Here is a 19,237-nt window from a genome sequence, read left to right as displayed (position 1 = left end):
AACGTCACTGGTTTTTGTGATATTATAGCGATATTGCTAGCGATATCGCTATGTCTGATACTTACCTCCGACCACTCCCCCGCTGGTTATCGCTGATCGCGCGAGAACGTCCTGAGCCGTTTCTCATCGTCATCTTCCTGCTGCACTTCCTGCTGTGACGACGAGCGACGCGTGGACGCGGGCGGGGGGACATCAGGATCGCCTCGTCTGACACGTAAGTAGCGACCCCCGACCCCTGCGATGTCACTGGTGAGATCTGCCTGTGTGGCAGCTCACTAGCGACCACTTAGCGATGTACCAGCGATCTTGACCGCATCATATCGCTGGTTGGGATCACTGGTACATCGCTAAGTGTGACAGTACCTTTATACCATTCAAATGTCCATGAAATGAAGCCAGGTGATTGAGGGAGGGAGGAGGCGAAGGGGGCTGGAGGACGGTTCACAGCAGGGAGCAATTAACAGATTGCAGTTAATGGGACATTTGACTAGCATCAAAGTTGAAGAAAGAGGTGGGATAAGATGGAAGGATGGAAGGTGTGAGGAGCATGGGTAAATCAATATGCATACAGTAAATTTGAAATATGACACATGAAATTAAAGTTAGGGGAAAAAACAGAGTGCAGACATACCAATTAAAAACAGAGGGTGAACAATGCATGAGGGTTCAGGGGTTCAGTGAGTATTCAGTAGACATACCAATTAAAAACAGAGGGTGAACAATGCATGAGGGTTCAGGGGTTCAGTGAGTATTCAGTAGACATACCAATTAAAAACATAGGGTGAACAATGCATGAGGGTTCAGGAAATTAAAATGTGTCTGGTCATTGACAGGAGAAACAGCCAGTTTTGAACTACCGGTACTCAAATTTCTTAGAACAATAAGATAATGAAATATAACAGATGTTTCAAAGCAATAAACATCGATATTGCAGTAAATGGAACAGTATAATATCCAATTACATGGGTAGGAAATCTGAAATTTATATATAGAGTTTGAAAAACAAACATCTACTATCTGCATGAAAATTGGTGAATCTAAATGCATATCATTTTTTCATGTGTCTGCTCTTTTAAATTTAAAGCAATCATTTTAAGTAAAGAGGCCCTAAGAATCACATATTCTTATTTCTTTTTACAATTGTTCTTTCTCCTAATAGACTCAGACAGAATATCTTGCTAGTTTAAAAATCAGAAAATGGATTTATCATTTTAGACTGGTTTAACACAATGCTTAATAGAGCGGAAACAATTTTTAGATAGCACCACTGGGTGTATGAAGAAATATGTTGGATGAGAAAAAGCAGTTTTCATCTTCACTTCCGTTTAAACCCTTGGCAGTACCAAATTATGCTGAATGACCTTATGCTGACAATTTAATTGAAGAAAGAAAATAATGTCTTCCTGTGGAATTTAAAATACTGTAAATTAATGATTTGCAGAAGATTTTCAATCTTGTTAGTTATGGAAAGCAAGCTCTTAAGCTAAAACTGGTAGCTTCTCCAGACTTGACAGAAACCTCGGTCTCTTCCAAGGTGTAACTATTTTTAAGTCACTCCTGGACCCTTAAGTGAGATGGGTCAAGGAGACAAATGTCTTTAACATGTATAAATGAAACATAAGAGTTGGCCGAGTGATTCTGTTACAGATTCTATGTTACGACCAGCAGTTTCAAGATAAATTGTCATCCCACATAGGAAAATATTTTGTGAAATTATTACCCCTTCACGTACCCTTCCAAAGTGTATGGCACATTGTATGGCAGACACAGGGTGCTCACAAGTGCCTGACTTGGATCCCATAGAAAATCTTTGGTGGGATTAGAAGAAGCAATTTCAGCAATTTTCAGAATATTAGTGAACCAATGGTAAATTCTCATGAGGAATGGGCTAAGTTTCCTTGGCATTAGATACATAAAGGTTAATACTATTATTATTATTATTAATAAAACTTTTTTCATAAAGCAGTTGAATAATTCTGACAGTGCAGTAGTCAGTAAGTGGCACTTGTTGTATTAGTTATTTTGAGCTACTTAAATTTGTTTCTATTACTTTATTACAAACAGCAGAAAATTTGTAATAACTTAATTTGTATTGGAGGTTGAATAATTTTGACTGCAATGGTTACATAAGTACAACAATGTGCATTCTAGTAAAACATTTTATATAATAGAGCTATGATCCCTTGTACATTTTTAATTGGTCAATACTGATAAAACTGATTTAATGGTTGCCTGAAAGTTCGAAAGCTAGGATCCCCTTCTGATACAAGGATCGATAAGAGATTATACTGTCATAGGTAGTAACTTTTGATGTAAAGCAAAATGGAAAAAGAGAAACACCTAATAGCAATCAATTACATATTTCTGTGTTTCTTGCTATTATAACATGCAAAGACATCTATTTATTAATATACAATATAGTATTTACATGGTGAAAAAAGCTCTTTGAATGCTAGGAGTATATCAACATATACAATTAACTATTTTCCTTGCAGCATACATTTCTTTTGCTTTGTTGATATCTTTTGATGTATATTCCTTAAATATTCAGAATCCTGATGCCATGTGGATAACAAATAATGGGCATATTTGGTCAAATTATAAGTTTTAATTGTATTCAATTATTTTTAGTGGACAAATTGCTAGAAAACGAGCTTCAGTTCGCAGGTTTGAAAGATTATTGCATTAAAGTGTCATGCTGCCTTCAATTGAATATTTAGATACAGAAGGGGAGCAATTCATTTCCACTTTTATTCAGGTAATGAAAAGATTAGCTGCACCTCATTATTAGTAATCTTCATTGGTGAGAAATTGAAGTGATATAACTCCTTAAAGGGAATCTGTCAGCAGATTTTGGCTATGTAATCTGACTGCCACATGAGGTTGGGACAAAGATCCCAATTCCAGTAATGTATAACTTGGTATACTTGGTGCAGCAGGTTATGATGGAATCACAGTTTTCCCTTTTGTTGATCTAGCACAGTTCAGCTGTTGAGCCGTGTGTAATCCTGCCAAAACCACAGGTTTCTATGAAAATTGTATAGTGACAGAGGGTTGCAAATTAGTGCTTGGGGGCATGGTTGGACTAGGATACATGAGGACAGTTTTCTGCTGATAAAACATTAACATTAATGGTATTAAAACATCAAAACAGAGTGATACATCATTGCAATCAGGGTCTCTGCTTCTAGACTATGATACTTTCAGATTACATAGCAAAAACTTAGTGACAGGCACACTTTAACTTCCTTCAATATGTCAACCAGTTAAATTGCTGAAAGGACTCCTCTGGTAGAAAGGGGTATTTTTTAAACTTAAAATTAAAAAAACAACATTTTTTAGAATTTTTTATTTTTTTAAGCTCTATGTAACTCCACATTGAATATTATATATCAGCGTTTTCTTGCAGTTAGCACAAAGACTTAAATCTCAAGAATAAAAAGTAAACTAAAGGATCAGAATGAATGCATGAATAACTTTATTTTCTCTCTTCATAGAACTAGATAAACATGGTCTAGACAAGTCAGACATCTCTTGGGAAAGGGTCACCCTATATTGGACATATTACATAGCAGTTACAGTAGCTGTATACTCATTCAACTAACATCTCTACTGACTCTCCCATACATATTATCTTGTGCTTTCAATGGGATGAGAGGAGAAAGTCACTATCAGATACATTGGGAACAACTTCACTTCCACAGAATAAAAAGGTTCAGGCATGTGAACTCAATCATCCACATCTGTCAGGGGAGAGTAGGCAAGCCACTACACACATCAGATGGTCAGCCAATCCCATTGATATCAGTGGGTCAAGCTGAATTTAATCAAATTCAAGTGGGCTTTACTTCTTTCCTTGTTTGCCTATTGGTTGGACAAATATTTTTAGGAAGGTTGAATTAACTCCTAGGTCTTAAGGTACTGTCACACTAAGCGATATCGCTAGCAATATCGCTATAACTTGTGACATTATAGCGATATTGCTAGCGACATTGCTGTGTCTGATACCTACGACCCGCTCCCCCGCTGGTTATCGCTGATTGCGCGAGAACGTCCAGGACTGTTTCTCGTCATCAGCTTCCTGCGGTGCTTCCTGTGGACAGACGAACGACGAGTGTGGAGCCGGGCGGGAGGATGCAGGATCGCCTAGTGTGATGGGTAAGTAGCGACCCCCGTCCCCAGCGATGTCGCAGGTGAGATCTGCCTGTGTGGCAGCTCACTAGCGACCACTTAGCGATGTACCAGCGATCCTGACCGTGTCATATTGCTGGTCGGGATCGCTGGTACATCGCTAAGTGTGACAGTACCTTTAGTAGTGACACAACAAAGATGATAGAAAATGTCCACTTCACTAATAATAATAATCTTTATATAGCGCCAACATATTCCGCAGCGCTTTAATGTTTAACAGTTTCAAAACACAAGTCATAAGTAACAACGTTAACAATACAATAATTAAAGCAAAATTAGACAACCCTGCTCGTGACAGCTTACAATCTACAATGAGGTGGGGGAGATAAAAAGTACAGGTGTGTAAATACAAATCTGGTCCAGCCATCTTGAGGGAGTGGGTGGGGAATAGATGGGGATAGGTAATGGGCTACACCTTCACACTTTCACAAAAATGACTTTGATTAGTGATCGTGAAAGGCTGCTCTGAACAAATGTGTTTTGAGGGAGCGCCTAAAACTATGCAAATTGTGGATAGTCCTAATTTCTTGGGGTAGAGCATTCCAGGGGATTGGCACTGCACAAGAGAAGTCTTGGAGTTGGGAGTGGGAGGTACGGATTAGTGCGGAGGTTAGTCGAAAGTCATTTGCAGTGCAGCGGTCGGTTAGGCCGATAGACAGAAATGAGGGAGGAGATGTAGTGGGGTGCTGCACTGTGGAGAGCTTTGTGGGTGAGAGCAAGTACTTTGAATTGGATCCTATAATGAATGGGCAGCCAATGTAACGATTGGCGAAGAGCAGACGCATCCAAGTACCGAAAACCAGATGGATGATCCTGGCTGCTGCATTAAGTATTGACTGGAGAGGAGAAGTTGAATAACTGGGAGACCAATTAATAGAGCATTGCAGTAGTCCGGTCGGGAGTGGATCAAGGCAACAGTAAAGGTTTTTGTCGCTTCTAGGGTGAGAAAAGGGTGGATTCTAGAGATGTTCTTTAGGTGTAAGCGGCAAGAGCAGGCAAGAGATTGTATATGGGATGTGAATGAGAGATTGTTGTTAAATATAATACCCAGACAGTGTGCCTGCTTTCTGGGTGTTATTATGATGCCACCCACAGAGAGGAAAATGTCTGGTTTAGGGAGGTTAGTAGATGGCGGGAGCAGAAGTTCAGTTTTGGGGAGGTTGAGTTTCAGATAGAGAACAGACATGATATTGGAGACTGCGGACAGACAGTCACTGGCATTCTGTAGTACAGTGGAGGTAAGGTCAGGGGATGATGTGTATAGTTGTGTGTCATCAGCATAAAGATGGTATTGAAAGCCAAATCTGCTGATGGTCTTTTCAATTGGGGCCGTGTAGAGAGAGAAGAGAAGGGGGCCAAGGACTGAGCCCTGAGGTACCCCAACAGTGAGAGGAAGAGGAGATGAAGTGGAGCCAGCGAACAAAACACTGAATGAGTGGTCAGAAAGATAGGAAGAGAATCAGGAGAGAGCAGTGTCCTTAATGCATGGTGACTGGAGCCTAGAGAGTAAGAGACGATGGTCAATAGTGTCGAAAGCTGCAGAAAGGTCAAAAAGAATGAGCAGAGAGCGTTCACCTTTACATTTTTCTGTTAGAAGGTAACTTTGATGAGTGCAGTTTCAGTCAAATGTAGGGGGCGGAAGCCAGACTGTGAAGGGTCTAGGAGGGAATGAGTGAAGAGGTAACGGGTAAGGCGGGAGTAGACTAGGGCCTCCAAGAGTTTAGAGATGAAGGGGAGATTGGAGACTGGTCTGTAGTTGTTTTTGGAGGATGGGTCGAGTGTGGAGAGTGAGCCAGGGGAAATGCAGAGAGGGATGGGAGTCACAGCACTTAGTGGTTGGGAGCGGATTTCCTGACAGATGTGATCTATTTTCTCTATAAAGTGGGAGGCCAGGTCATCAGCACAAATGTCTGTGATAGGGGCTTGTGCTTTTTGCCTGAGGAGGGAGTGAAAGGTCTCAAAAATTTTCTTGGGGTTGTTGGATAGTGAGGAGATCAGGGTGGTGAAGTAGGTCTGTTTGGCGAGGTGACGGGCAGAGTTATAGGTTCTTAACATGAATATGAAGTGGATGATCAATGCAATCATTGATTGGCCAAGATGGCATTTTTGATGAGTTGAGAAGCAACACAGGAATTAGAATCCAGCAGGTATAAAATAGGCATTGGAATGGGAAATGAAGATGATTGGGAAAGATGAGTAATGATTCTTTTATATATAACATTGGTTCCATTAAAAATCATTCTTATCCTCTCATCAAGCTCTTTTAGAAAACCTGCCCTGTTTTGCTAACAAAGACCAGAGAAAGAATGCTGGACAGAAACTTGAAGTGAACTGGAAAAATTCTATCATGAAAATAAACCACCAATATATTTTTAAAATTTCATTTAATACTCTCATATTGCTTTTTAATAGTGATGAGCGAGTATACTCGTTACTCGAGATTTCCCGAGCATGCTCGGGTGATCTCCGAGTATTTGGATGTGTTCGGAGAATTAGTTTCTGTCGCCGTAGCTGCATGATTTGCAGCTGCTAGACAGCCTGAATACATGTGGGAATTTCCTAACAAACAGGCAATCCCCACATGTATTCAGGCTGTCTAGCAGCCACAAATCATGCAACTAATTCTCCGCGCACATCCAAATACTCGGAGATCACCTGAGCATGCTCAGGAAATCTCGAGTAATGAGTATGCTTGCTCATGACTACTTTTTAATCAATGAAAAATATATATGGCAGTGTTCCTTTAAGCATGAACTTATGGACATATTCACACATTTAATATTTCCTTATGATTTTCATATTTGCTTTACCATGGGTGATCTATGGAACAATAAACTGCAGAATAGAGAAAGCATGCTGCAGAATTGCAGACCCATGCAGAAGTAAAGCTATGGTCAAGTAATATGGAAAAGTTAACATTAGCGACATTTTTATCAACATGTTCATCCAATTGACAATTCAATGTTGCAAAGCATCATTCAGTGGCTATTTATAGTTAAATATTGCAGTTTAAGACCAATTTACTTTAAATAATCCAACCTAATCTCTGAAATCATTTTTCATTATACACCATAATTCAGAAGTGATCTGGGATATTTTGCTAGTTAACCATAATATCTTTATTTTGCGCAATTACAATGCATACCACCTTGATGTACAAAATGAATATTCACAAACCTTCTTTTTTTTCCTCTTGTGCAATCTTTACTTTTGTGTCTGTAATGTCCTTAAATGAAGACAAAAAAAGGACCACATCTCCTTTCTCATTCTTTATAGGAACAATATCCAGTAGGCACCAGAATGACGTACCTAAAGGTAGTAAAATATAGAAGTCAGATAATTTCATGGAATCACAGGGCTGAAGCAAAAAAGTACAAATCTAGAGCTGCAGCTAATGTAATTTTAACCAAATCTTATTGGAAAGGTCAATAGTCAGGAAACCACAGCTGTTCAGCGAATGTAAATCTGCTTGTCTCATCGGCTAGAGCTTAGCAGCTCTGCTCTCTGCGGAAGTGAAGCATTGATTTAAATGCAAAATTTATCTGCTGGGATCATTAAAATGTCTTAATGAAGCTTTTTATGACTTGAAAATTACACTTTTACTTTCAATCTCTTATTGATCATAACTATCCTATTCCAACAGAATATTTCCAGAATGTTGGCTTTTACATGAACAGTTTTTTTTATTAACAGTGCACGTCTATCTCTGAATTAATTAGAAAGTTGTCTGCCTCTCATCATCCTGCTGCACAAGACCTAATGTCCACTATATCCGTGAAACTAATTCAGAAAGCTGAAACAAATTTGACTGCTACTTTAAATAGAACTGCTCTGATATCCTTTTCAAATGCTTAAAACACAGCTTTATATGCAAAATGTTAAGAACACCATGTTAGACACAAAAAAAAAGTTGTTGACCAGAATTTACATGCTTATGACCTATTTATTGCTATACAGACCCTTAAAAATATCAGTATCAGATGGTTGGGATCCAACATCCACCACCACCACCAATAAACTATTTTTTAGCTCCCACTGTGGTCGGCTGTACACAGTGTTCAAAGCTAGAAAAGTACAGTGCACATCCGGCTGAGGTGAATGGTGAAGTTGCCAGGTGTCAAGCCGTCCGCAGTAACCTTGTCATGATGACCTATCATAAGGCCAGGTGCATACCACCATATTTTCCTTCTGAGTGCCATCCGAAAAAACATTGGATCCAATAGTATTCCATGGGGTCGCACACATGTCTAATTTTTTTCTCAGACCGAGCCAGTCCGAAGAAATAAATCGCAACATGTTTGAGTTTGATATGAGATTCGGATCATGCTGGGTCAAGCAAATCAAAGAATCCGTGGAAATCTTCGGACTACATTTGGATGTCACCTGAATGCTGTCCATTTTCTGCACACTGAGACAATGGAGATGATTGACACATTTTGTTCTCCATTTTCTCCTGACAGTGTGCTTCAATTCTCTCATCTGACATTCTGCTGACAGAGTTTGATAAGAGGGTCATTTGGTTAATTCCGCATGGATAAGATAATCTATAGTCCTGTAACCCTAGCCTAAGGATAAGTCATTAATATATATTCAGGACAATCCAATTAGAGTAACTTACACTTTAGCAGAGGCTGAAATGTTGAGGAATATTTACTTTTAATATAGGCATTCATGATCTGAGAGAATCCCTGATTGTCAGCGATGTCACTCTTTATGCACAATAGTAGAAAGAAAATTGTACATCAGCAACTGGAGCTAGCACTGCAGTTTATGAATACTGAGGTAGCACTGCATCTGATAAAGTGTACAGTAGACACAGAAAGTATTCAGACCCCTTTAAATTTTTCACTCTTTTTTTCCATTGCTTCCATTTGGTAAATTCTAAAAAGTTCATTTTTTTCTCATTAATGTACACTCTGCACCCCATCTTGACTGAAAAAAACAGAAATGTAGACATTTTTGCAAATTTATTAAAAAAGAAAAGGGATTTGAATACTTTCTGTACCCACTGTACAGTATGTTTCTCTTAAACTGCAGAAGACAGACAGATAAAAGACTAGATGCCTTATTCATTTTTCCATTTGTGAGCTTTTGGTGTTCTGCACCTTTTTTGCTTGCACGAAATTTACCTTTCCTTCTGTACTTTGCTATTTTGTAATATTTTGCAAAAGATATTGCTGGACATGCTGATTTCAGTGTGTTGTTTATTTTTTGTGTACTGTTGTTTTATTACATATTGAGGGGAGAAACTGTCCACATCTCCTTGAAGATCTTATGGTTACGTAATGCTTTGTCATGTATTGAATGTTGTTTTATCTAGCTTGTGTTCTGCAATAGTTAGTTAGCTACAGACAGGGTTAACTATTTGGTCCAGTCCAGTCCAGGATGGGAGGAGTTACATGGACACAAGGAAAAGGAAATGCAGTTTCATGTTCTTAGGAATATAGAGAAGAGTACTTGAGATGTAAAAGACTTAGGGTCCCGTTACATTTAGCGATGCACCAGCGATCCCGACAATGATACGACCTAGTCAGGATTGCTGGTGCATTGCTAAATGGTCGCTAGTGAGCTGCCAAACAGGAAGATCACACCAGCGACGCAGCAGTGTTAAGCGATCCGTCGGCGGTCGCTCTTACTTGTCCCACCGCAGCGATGATGACTTCCGCCTGCGTCCATGTATCGCTAGTCGGCGCCAGCGGGACACCAATGATGAATAATGGCCCAGACCGTTCCAGTCGCAGGTACGTGTCACACAAAGCGAGATCGCTAGCTATATAGCTGTTGCGTCACAAAATCAGTGACGCTTTAGCGATATCGCTAACGATCTCGCTATGTGTGAAAGGCCCTTTAGTGCCATGTTGCTATCAGACCTGCATTGAAACTGGTGTTTGCATGCCAAGATGAGGGAGACCATATATTGGATAGCATATTCTAAAGGAAACAAAGATTAAGTGGCAGAAGGATTCTTTATCTTAATACAAGAGGGACTAGAGTGAGGACTAAAGTGGAGGAAGTATTCCTTATCTCTAAGGGCCCCATCACACAGCGAGATCGCTGATTTTGTGATGCATCAGTGATCTCTCCAGCGATATCGCTGTGTGTGACATCAATCAGCGACCGGCCCCCCCGTTGGGTATTGCTGATCATGCAGGATCGTCCTGGGCCATTTTTGATCATTGGTCTCCCGCTGGCCAGCATGCATCACTGCGTGTGGCAGCAGGAGACCAACGATCAGTGATGCTGCATGCTGGTATCCAACGTAAACAGCGGGTAACTAAGAGCGGCGCGGCTCTTGGATACCCGCTGTTTACATTGGATACCAGTGCACATGCTGGTATCTAGGGTAAACAGCGGGTATCCAAGAGCCGCGCAGCTCTTGGATACCCACTGCTTACCCTAGATACCAGCTTGCTCGCTGGTCCTGATCACTGTTGAGTCTGTCTAACTATGTCCCAGAGATCCCATCCATGTCGGATTGCTGGTGGGATCGCTGGGACATCGTTGTGTGTAACGGGGCCTTTAGGCAAGGGCGTCTTAAGCAAACGATTATCTATACAAGATAAGATGATAGAGTGTAGCCAGGCCAGAGGAAATGATGGCCATGCTGTGACACAAGTTCTCCTATGGGCAATTGTGGATGCAGTGACACAGCAACGAGTTTATGGCCCTCATCAAAATGAAACTGAGAATAGTAGTGAGGAGTCATAGCAATGCACCTCAGACAATGAGGTCCTCACAAATCAACGGGGAGTTGAAACTAGCTGTGAGAGGTGGTAGTGACACACCTTGACCCAGGAGAAGATAGGATAAGGATGGGACCATGCATACCAGGACCGGGATGGGGGCCAATCATACCACAATAGGGATGGGACCATGCATACTAGGATGAGATGGGGGCCCTGCATATCAGAATAAGGATGGGGCTATGCAAATTAGGATGAGATGGGGCCCTGCATTCCAGGTAAGGGATGGGGCCATGCATACCAGGATAGGGATGGGGCCATGCATACTAGGACAAGATGGGGGACCTGCATACCAGGATGGGGCTGGGGCCATGCATACTAGTATAGGGATGAGGACAATCATTCCTGCCAGGATAGGGATGAGTGATCCATGCAAACCAGGAAAGGGATGAGGGGCCATGTATACCAGGGTAGGGATGAGGGGGCCATGTGCAACAGGATGGGGATGAGAGGACCATATATACAAGGATAAGGGATATTAAGTACAGAATTGACCACATTTTTTGCTTCAATTTCTTTGCCTAATTTCCTCCTCTAAAAACTAGGTGCATCATCTGGTGCATCTTATTGTCCAAAAAATAAGATACTTTAGATTGCTTTTTCCCTATTTTATCTGGCTATTTTTCATTTTTTAGAGTGCAATAAATCCTTTTTTAGAGGCAACTCTATTCATGCCGCAATGCCTTATGTAGAAATTAATATTTTTTTCTGATTAACAGATTTATGTTCCATTCATTTTGCTTGCCTACTGCATTGTCAACATTTTATTGAATAAAGTTAACTTAGTGCTGTGCGGTCTGTAGAGGCTAATGAGATTCTATAATGCTGTGATACCAACATCTTTGTTGATAAAATATGTTACAGCTTTAGAAAATGGCTATCATCAATCTTTTTCATTACTATTGCTTTCTGAGCCATGACAAATCAGTGACTGCTTGTTAAAGTGGGATGTTTTAAGTTATTATACCATGTAGACAAGAAGAATATCAGTAATCCAATTGCAGACAATAAAGATAAGATGTTAGATTTATTATACTGATAAAGAAGTCACAGAGGAACATTTCAACAAAGCTTTACAAGAAACACTTTCACCAGTGTATATTCTATCTTTTGAGTCTATTGTATTGGGATATTTGCTCTATATTTTTTATATAGATATTTGCGCTATATTTTCATTTTGCAATGGGAAATGCAAAAGGCATATTTATATATACTTCATGGCCCAATAATTTGGACATCATATATAGTTATTGTGTTTGGACATTTTTTGCCCAGTCATTGCTAACAAGCACATAAAATCTAGTCGCAGATATTCTTTCTTACTGTTTCCCAATGTGACAGGTCACAACATAGAATGTCACTTTTCTATGTCTGGTTGTCATATTTATACACTACCAGACCTGTAAGTGTTATTGTGTGGTAGTTACAATCAGCTAAGTCATAATGCAGCAGACTATAAAAGCCATCAGAATATGGCAATTTTACTGAAGTTCATGCCGAGTAAAAACCAAGTAATTCCAAAACGCCACGAGAAACAATTTTAACCAAATAAATGTTCATCAGGAGTTTCATTGATTATTATTATTATTTATATAGCACCATTGATTTCATGGTGCTGTACAGGAGAAGGTGTAACATACAAATTACAGATATCACTTACAGTAAACAAACTAACAATAACAGACTGATACAGAGGGGAGAGGACTCTGCCCTGCGGGCTTACATTCTAGAGGATGGTGGGGAAGGAGATAGTAGGTTGGAGGGTTGTAGCACCTCCCGTGTTGATGAGGCGGTATCTATGGTAGTGGTGAAGAGGCAGCAGAGTCATTGCAGGCTGTAAGCTTTCATGAAGAGATGGGTTTTCAGGCTCCATGTGAAGGATCCATGTCATGATCCCAGTGCAGTTTTTGACCTGCAAGTCAGGGGTTAATGTCTTGAGTCCAGTGCAGACTTTGACCTGCACGCCTGGAGTTAATTATTGTGGCCTCTCTTTGGTTCTGGGAGAGCTTCTTATAGCCCTGGGAAACTCCAATCCCTGTCAGTTATACTTTTGCCTTTGGCCGAGTGTGTTGACCCCTGTGTGCCTGTGCTTGTTCGTTGTCTTCTAGCTTGCTTATATGGTTCTGACCCAGTTCTGTCCCCCATTGTGAGTTTGCCTGTTGATTCTGTACTGTATATCTGTTTCTCTGGTTTCTGACTTTTTGGCTACGTCCTGACTATCCGTTCTGTCTAATCCTTTGGTATTGTCGTGCTATCTCGTGCTTTGACCCTGGCCTAATCTGTTTACATCTCTGTCTATGTCCCTTGGTAACTTTGTCCCGTAGTTACCATTCTAGGAGTTTTCCTGCAGCTCCTAGCTATCTGGAGTTTAGGCCACGCCCCCAGCAGTCACGTGCTTTAGGTCCTGCTGGTCTGAAGCACGCATCTTCTCTGCTTCTGCCTGCTCCACAGGTATCTTAGAGCACAGTTTGTCTTACTCAGGACACGGGCACTGGCTCAGTGAGCAAGTGCAGTGCGGTGTTCCTGACAATCCAAAAGTGGTTGATAGTTGGACGTGTTGTGGTACTGAATTCCAGAGGATTGGGATATTTGGTAGAAGTCTTGAAGACGATTAGGTGAGGAGCGAGTACATGTGGAGTTGAGAAGGAAGTCTTGGGAAGACCATAGATTATGTGAGGGAAGATATCGGGAGATTAGTTCAGAGATATATGGAGGAGACAGGTTATGGATAGCTTTGTAGGTCAGTATTAGTAATTTTAAATGGATACGCTGAGGAAATGGGAGCCAGTGAAGAGATTTGCAGAGGGGAGAAGCAGAGGAGTAGTGAGGAAAGAGATGAATTAGTCAGGCAGCAGAGTTAAGGATGGACTGGAGAGCTGTGTGAGTGTTAGCAGGGAGGCCACACAAAAGGATGTTGCAGTAGTTGAGGCGGGAGATGATGAGGGCATGCACAAGCATTTTAGTAGATTGAGGGTTGAGGAAAGGATGGATTCTGGAAATATTTTTGAACTGGAGGCGACAGGAGGTGGAAATAGCTTGGATGTGCGGTTTGAAGGACAGAGCAGAGTCAAGAGTTACTCTGAGGCAGTGGGCATGTTTTCTTGTCCAAGCAATTTTCTACAAGCCTGCAGTACTCATTTTGCCAAGTGTTTTTTTCAACAGAAAAAAAGACTAGGGGCACTGACAATTTTTAAAATCACACCAAACATGATGGCTACTGATTAATTTCTAATAGGTCATGGTTATTTCTGGTGTACACTTTGTGTCCTTTGACACACACGTCAGGCACTTTATGACATGGCTTTAAGGTCTACTCCAGTGTTTCCCAAACTCCATTCCTCATGGCCCCAAACAGATCATGCTTTCATGATTTAAGGAGAGAGTACCTTGGTCAATTTATAAGAGATTTATGATAATTCTATCACCTGCAAAAGTGATGAAATCCTGAAAACATAATCTGTTGGGGGCCGTGAGTATTGGAGTTTCGAAGCACCAGTCTACACTTCCAAAAAGGATGAAATGGTGAAAACATATTTTAGAGCATTGATACAGAAAAACAAATGAAACAACCGTGGATCATTTTGATAATTTAACCTTTTTGGACCTTAAAGGTCAAACATTTGGTTTTTACTTTTTTTCCCATTCTATTCCAAGATCCATCATTTTGTTCCATCAACATAGCTGATTAAGAGCTTGTTTTTGTTTATCAGGCAGAATTGAATTTTTATGGCATTATTTTGTGGTACATATAACTTAACTCGAACATTTATTTAAGGGGTTATCCAATGCCTATATATGCCCTTTATAAATATCTATCTTTATTCCCTAAGCACTTTTGGAATTTTCTTTATTTTTACATTCCCTCACATTCTCTCTATCCTGCTAATCCCTTTACATGTGAGGGTACTTTCAAATGAGATGTTCCCGGAGCATGGCCCTGCAGTCACTAATTACAGCTCTGTCATCACTGTTCTGATGACTTCCTATTTCAAGAGGTGTTATATAGAAGTGGCTAAAGTTTCAGTTGTCGCTGCCATACTTCTGTGCCCCTCACCCGAATCTTTAGAAGCCACCACCAAAACTCTTCTTTGCCCACCACCCATAGATTCAGTGACCACCCCCACAATGCTTCTTTTCCCGTCGCCCATATATTAGGTCACCGCCACCATTTTTCTTGCTTCTACCATTGCCTTTTTCCCAGAAATGAAATGTCATCTGGAGGTGCCATTGTCACTTATCCTGCTTCTACCACCACAAACTGATGACGATTTGTTTTTGGATGATGATAGATGCTGTGAAGTGGCAATGCTGTTATTCACCCTACTTCTATCACCTCGCCTTGATGACGTCTCTCATTTCAGGGAAAGAGGTGGCAGTGTGAGAAGCAGGTACTGTGGCGGTGGTAACTAAAGATGTGGGCAGCAGGGGTAGAAGTGTTGAGGCAGCAACTGAAGCTGTAATCACTTACCCATCACCCTCTCAAAACAGGATGTCATCGGGGAATGGTGGTGACAGAAACTATTGTAAGTGACTGCAGCGCTGACCTTTGATGATGTACTGTATCAGGGTGTGTGATAAAAACCACAAGGAAGTGACTGCAGGGTTATCCTCCATGTGATGTCCCATTTGAGACTCACCTCAATAAAATGTCAAAGAAAGTAAGCAAATTAAGCACATACTGTATACAATGTGTCCGTAAAGTCATGGTGCATTTTTGACCAGTCACAGTTAAGTATACAGTATAACAAAAAGACACGTCACTCCGATAATTCGATAAGGGGTGCTCAGAACAGGATACCAGTCCCAATAAATCATATAAGAAAAAAATCCGGCACTCCCAAATGCAAAAAGAAGTTCCTTTTTATTTTTCACAAGTGCGCACTTTTTCTTATGGCAGCATACAACTGACAGCGCATGTTTTCCTGCACGTGACGATTCTCACAGCTCCACATGTCTGAAGAAGGTCCATTATAGAGACCGAAACGTTATTGAATGTACATCATGTGGATTATTAAGCTGTGAAAAATAAAAAGGAACTTCTTTTTGCATTTGGGAGTGCCGGATTTTTTTCTTATACAGTTAAGTATACAAGTATACCATGGTCCCCGGATCTGACGCCCTTAGACATTTGGGGTTATGTGAAGCAACATGTGTACATTGAACGTATCAATGACAGTAATCACTTAAAACAGAGAATCACAGACATTATTCACTCTGTTAAACCAGACGTCCTTACCCGTGTGTGGCAAGAACTTCACTATCATTTGGATGTATGTAGGGCAACAAATGGAGCCCACATCAAACTGCACTGAGTAGGTTTGAAACTGGGAGAGTTTTTATTCTATTTGGAGCAGATTTCACATTTTTATCATTTTTTGTTGCTTTCCAGTGACTGGTCAAAAGTGCACCAGGACTTTATGGACACACTGTAATGAATAGCTGTATAGGGAGAATAGAAGAGAATTTTATAATAAGGCAAATTACAAAGGTGGTTAGAGGTTAAATATAGATATTTATAAAGGACATATATTATATTATAGGTTTCGGACAATTTTTTTAAATGTTTCTGAGGATGAGTGGGTAGAAAAAAGCAAATTCATCACTCTATGATGAATAATAAATTTTTAGTTTACATAACAAATGCAATTTTATCCTACAAGTAATTAAGATTAAAGCAATACCAAACTTGTATGTTTTTGTGTTTTATGACTTTTATTCAAGAAACGAGTTTTTGTAAAATAAAATGTTTGCTTTTATGCTGCCATTTTCTGACAGCTATAGCTTTTTTATTTTTTCATCAGCAAAGCTATGCAACTTCTTTTTTGTACAATGAATTTATGTTTTTATCAGTACATGAATTTTTAATTACTTTTTTATAATAGATTTTGTTTTGCTTTCAATGTGCATAAATAATGTGTTTATTATACTTTATTATGTGGGTCAGTATGATTATGGCAATAACACACATATATTTATCTCTATATTTTGCCAGTTTAGCACAATAAACAATGGCTATATTTTTGGGGACATTGTCCTGCTGAAGAATAGGTGTGGAGCCAGTCAGGTGCATCCCTGGTGGTATGGCAAGATGTATAAGTATTTGCCTGGTTTTTTTTTAACATTGAGAACAATATTAATCTTGAAAAATCCCCAAGTCCATTTACTTGAAAGCCATCACAAACTTTAAAGGAACCTCCACTATGCTTCACTGTTGCCTGCAGGCACTTATTATTGTAGTACTCTCCAAACCTTCATCGAACAAACTGCCTTCTGTTGTAGCGAAATATTTCAATTTTCAGCTCATTAGTCCAGAGCTCCTGTGGCCATTTTTCTGCACCCATTTCATATTTTTTTGAGCATAGTTGAGTCACTTGGCTTTAGTTCCATGACAAAGACATATTGATCACAATTCTTTAATCAAGACCACTTCTGGCCTGACATCTCTGAGCAGTAAATTGGTGTAGTTGGGTCCCACTGGTTGCTGCCAGTTCTAAGCTGATAGCACTGTTGAACATCTTGCAATTTCAAAAGGAAGTAAACATGATGTATCTTTCATCTGCTGCACTAAGTTAACTTGACCAATCAATGTGTCTACATTTCTTAAAATTGTACATTTCTAGGTGCTTCTTGAAAAGAACTTGAACAGTGCATCCTGAACCCCCAATATGCTTGGAAATCATTGTCTAGGAGAAACCTTGCTGATTAAGAATAACTGCCTTGTGTCTTGTAGCTGCCACGGTGTATGATCTATGACATGGAATTGTCTTCTACGCACTCACTTTTGTAGAAGAGTTTGGCTGCTATTCTCTCAGTTTTAACCTCCTCCAGAATCCAGCACAGTTCTGCTCTGCTTCCCAGTAATGTGACCACTCTGCATACTCTCCAGGTCATGGTTCCCCAACTCCAGTCCTCAAGACCCACCAACAGATCATGTTTTCAGGATTTCCTTAGTGTTAGGAACGGCGGAACGCACTAAATAAGAATAGAAATAAAGTGCGTTCGCCGCTCGGGGTCCACCGTGCAGTAGGTGAAATAACCGCTGCTAAGTGGTGGCAGGAGCAATATGGCGGAATTGCACACAGGGTTAAACTCCACCCAGGTGCACAGAGCAATCTCAGTTAAACTCACGGAGATGCCAAAAGTACAAACACAAATAACTGAGCCTGTTGTAGTCACAGTACTCAGTAAAAAAAGCACACACGGTATACGGTCACAGGAGTAGCACAAGACGGCGGCACTACATCCGTCTAGACGTACCGTGTGCACGGTGCTGCAACTGCAAACACAAAAGAGGCTGCTACTGCAGCACAGCATGAACACTGCCACCAAATGACAAAGACAAGGCGCAAGCGCAATGTCGGACGCTAGCAGCTGTGCAAGTTGAAGCAGAGGAGTGCTGGTGCTGAAACTAACTCAGTCCCTATTCAAATGCATAATATCAAAGGGAAGGGGTTTCAATTGAGTCAGTCACCAGAATCATGCATCCGTCCTCATACACAGAGCAGCCAGTATGACTATAATAGCGCATGGCAGAACAGCCATGCGTGCATTTTATAGCAGCTGGGACCTTCTGCACGCTTCCAGATCTCTGAGATGGACCAATGAGAACTGGAGCGGGACCTGAGCACATGACTCCCGATCTCCAATGGGAGATCTTCCCATGAGCATGCCCAGTAAGAGGACAGAAGGACTTAGCCTCAGGAGAGATTTGCTGCAAGGCAATCTCCTCTGCAGTGGAAAAATAGGAGGAGAGTGCAGAATGTGAGGCTCTGGATCCCTTCTGAGTAAACGCAGGAATCTGACTCCTAACATTACCCCCCCTCCTAGGGCCCCCCTCCCTGAGCCTTACGATCCACCAACTATTGCCCGTAAGAGGTATAGGCCTCAGACTCATCCGCAGGCAAGTCTGATGTCCCGGTAGATGACAGAGACCCCGGACACATGGAAGGCCTCAGGGTGGCAAGATTGCCAGGTCTGAGAAGGGACCCGTGGGAGAAAGCGGGAGCAGAAGTTAAAGTGGAACGCCACCGTGCGTCGGTGGGCATCTCCGCTCTTCGCTTAAGGAGGCTATTCCGAGCACAGAAGGCGCAGGCCCGAATATATTTTTTAACATCCCGAGCCCTGTGCAGCCACCAGTAAGACCCTGCCAGGAGTTTTGTGGTCTGCATACAGCTGCAGTGACCACCCCTCCTGGACGTGTGTGCCCAGGCAAGAACCTTCGGCCAAAGGTGGGGTGGAACAAGGGTCTTACCCGGCGGTACAGAATCTGGCCGTTGCAGGGCACTGTTGTTCTGAGACCAGGC

The 19,237-nt window shown here is 41.0% G+C and overlaps 1 protein-coding gene across 1 annotated transcript in view; it reads right to left on the bottom strand.

The window, feature by feature from the left end:
- KCNH8 (potassium voltage-gated channel subfamily H member 8) overlaps window positions 1-19,237 on the bottom strand; it is a 534,349-nt gene that overhangs the window by 238,272 nt on the left and 276,840 nt on the right. Inside the window, 1 exon segment of the mRNA XM_073568115.1 lies at window positions 7,369-7,500. Within this exon segment, the coding sequence (XP_073424216.1) occupies window positions 7,369-7,500 (132 nt within the window).

This window comes from Dendrobates tinctorius, unplaced genomic scaffold, assembly GCF_039654945.1.
Source record: "Dendrobates tinctorius isolate UK_male_01 unplaced genomic scaffold, ASM3965494v1 ptg000005l, whole genome shotgun sequence".
NCBI lineage: Eukaryota > Metazoa > Chordata > Amphibia > Anura > Dendrobatidae > Dendrobates > Dendrobates tinctorius.
This window is presented reverse-complemented; position numbering and strand designations above follow the sequence as displayed.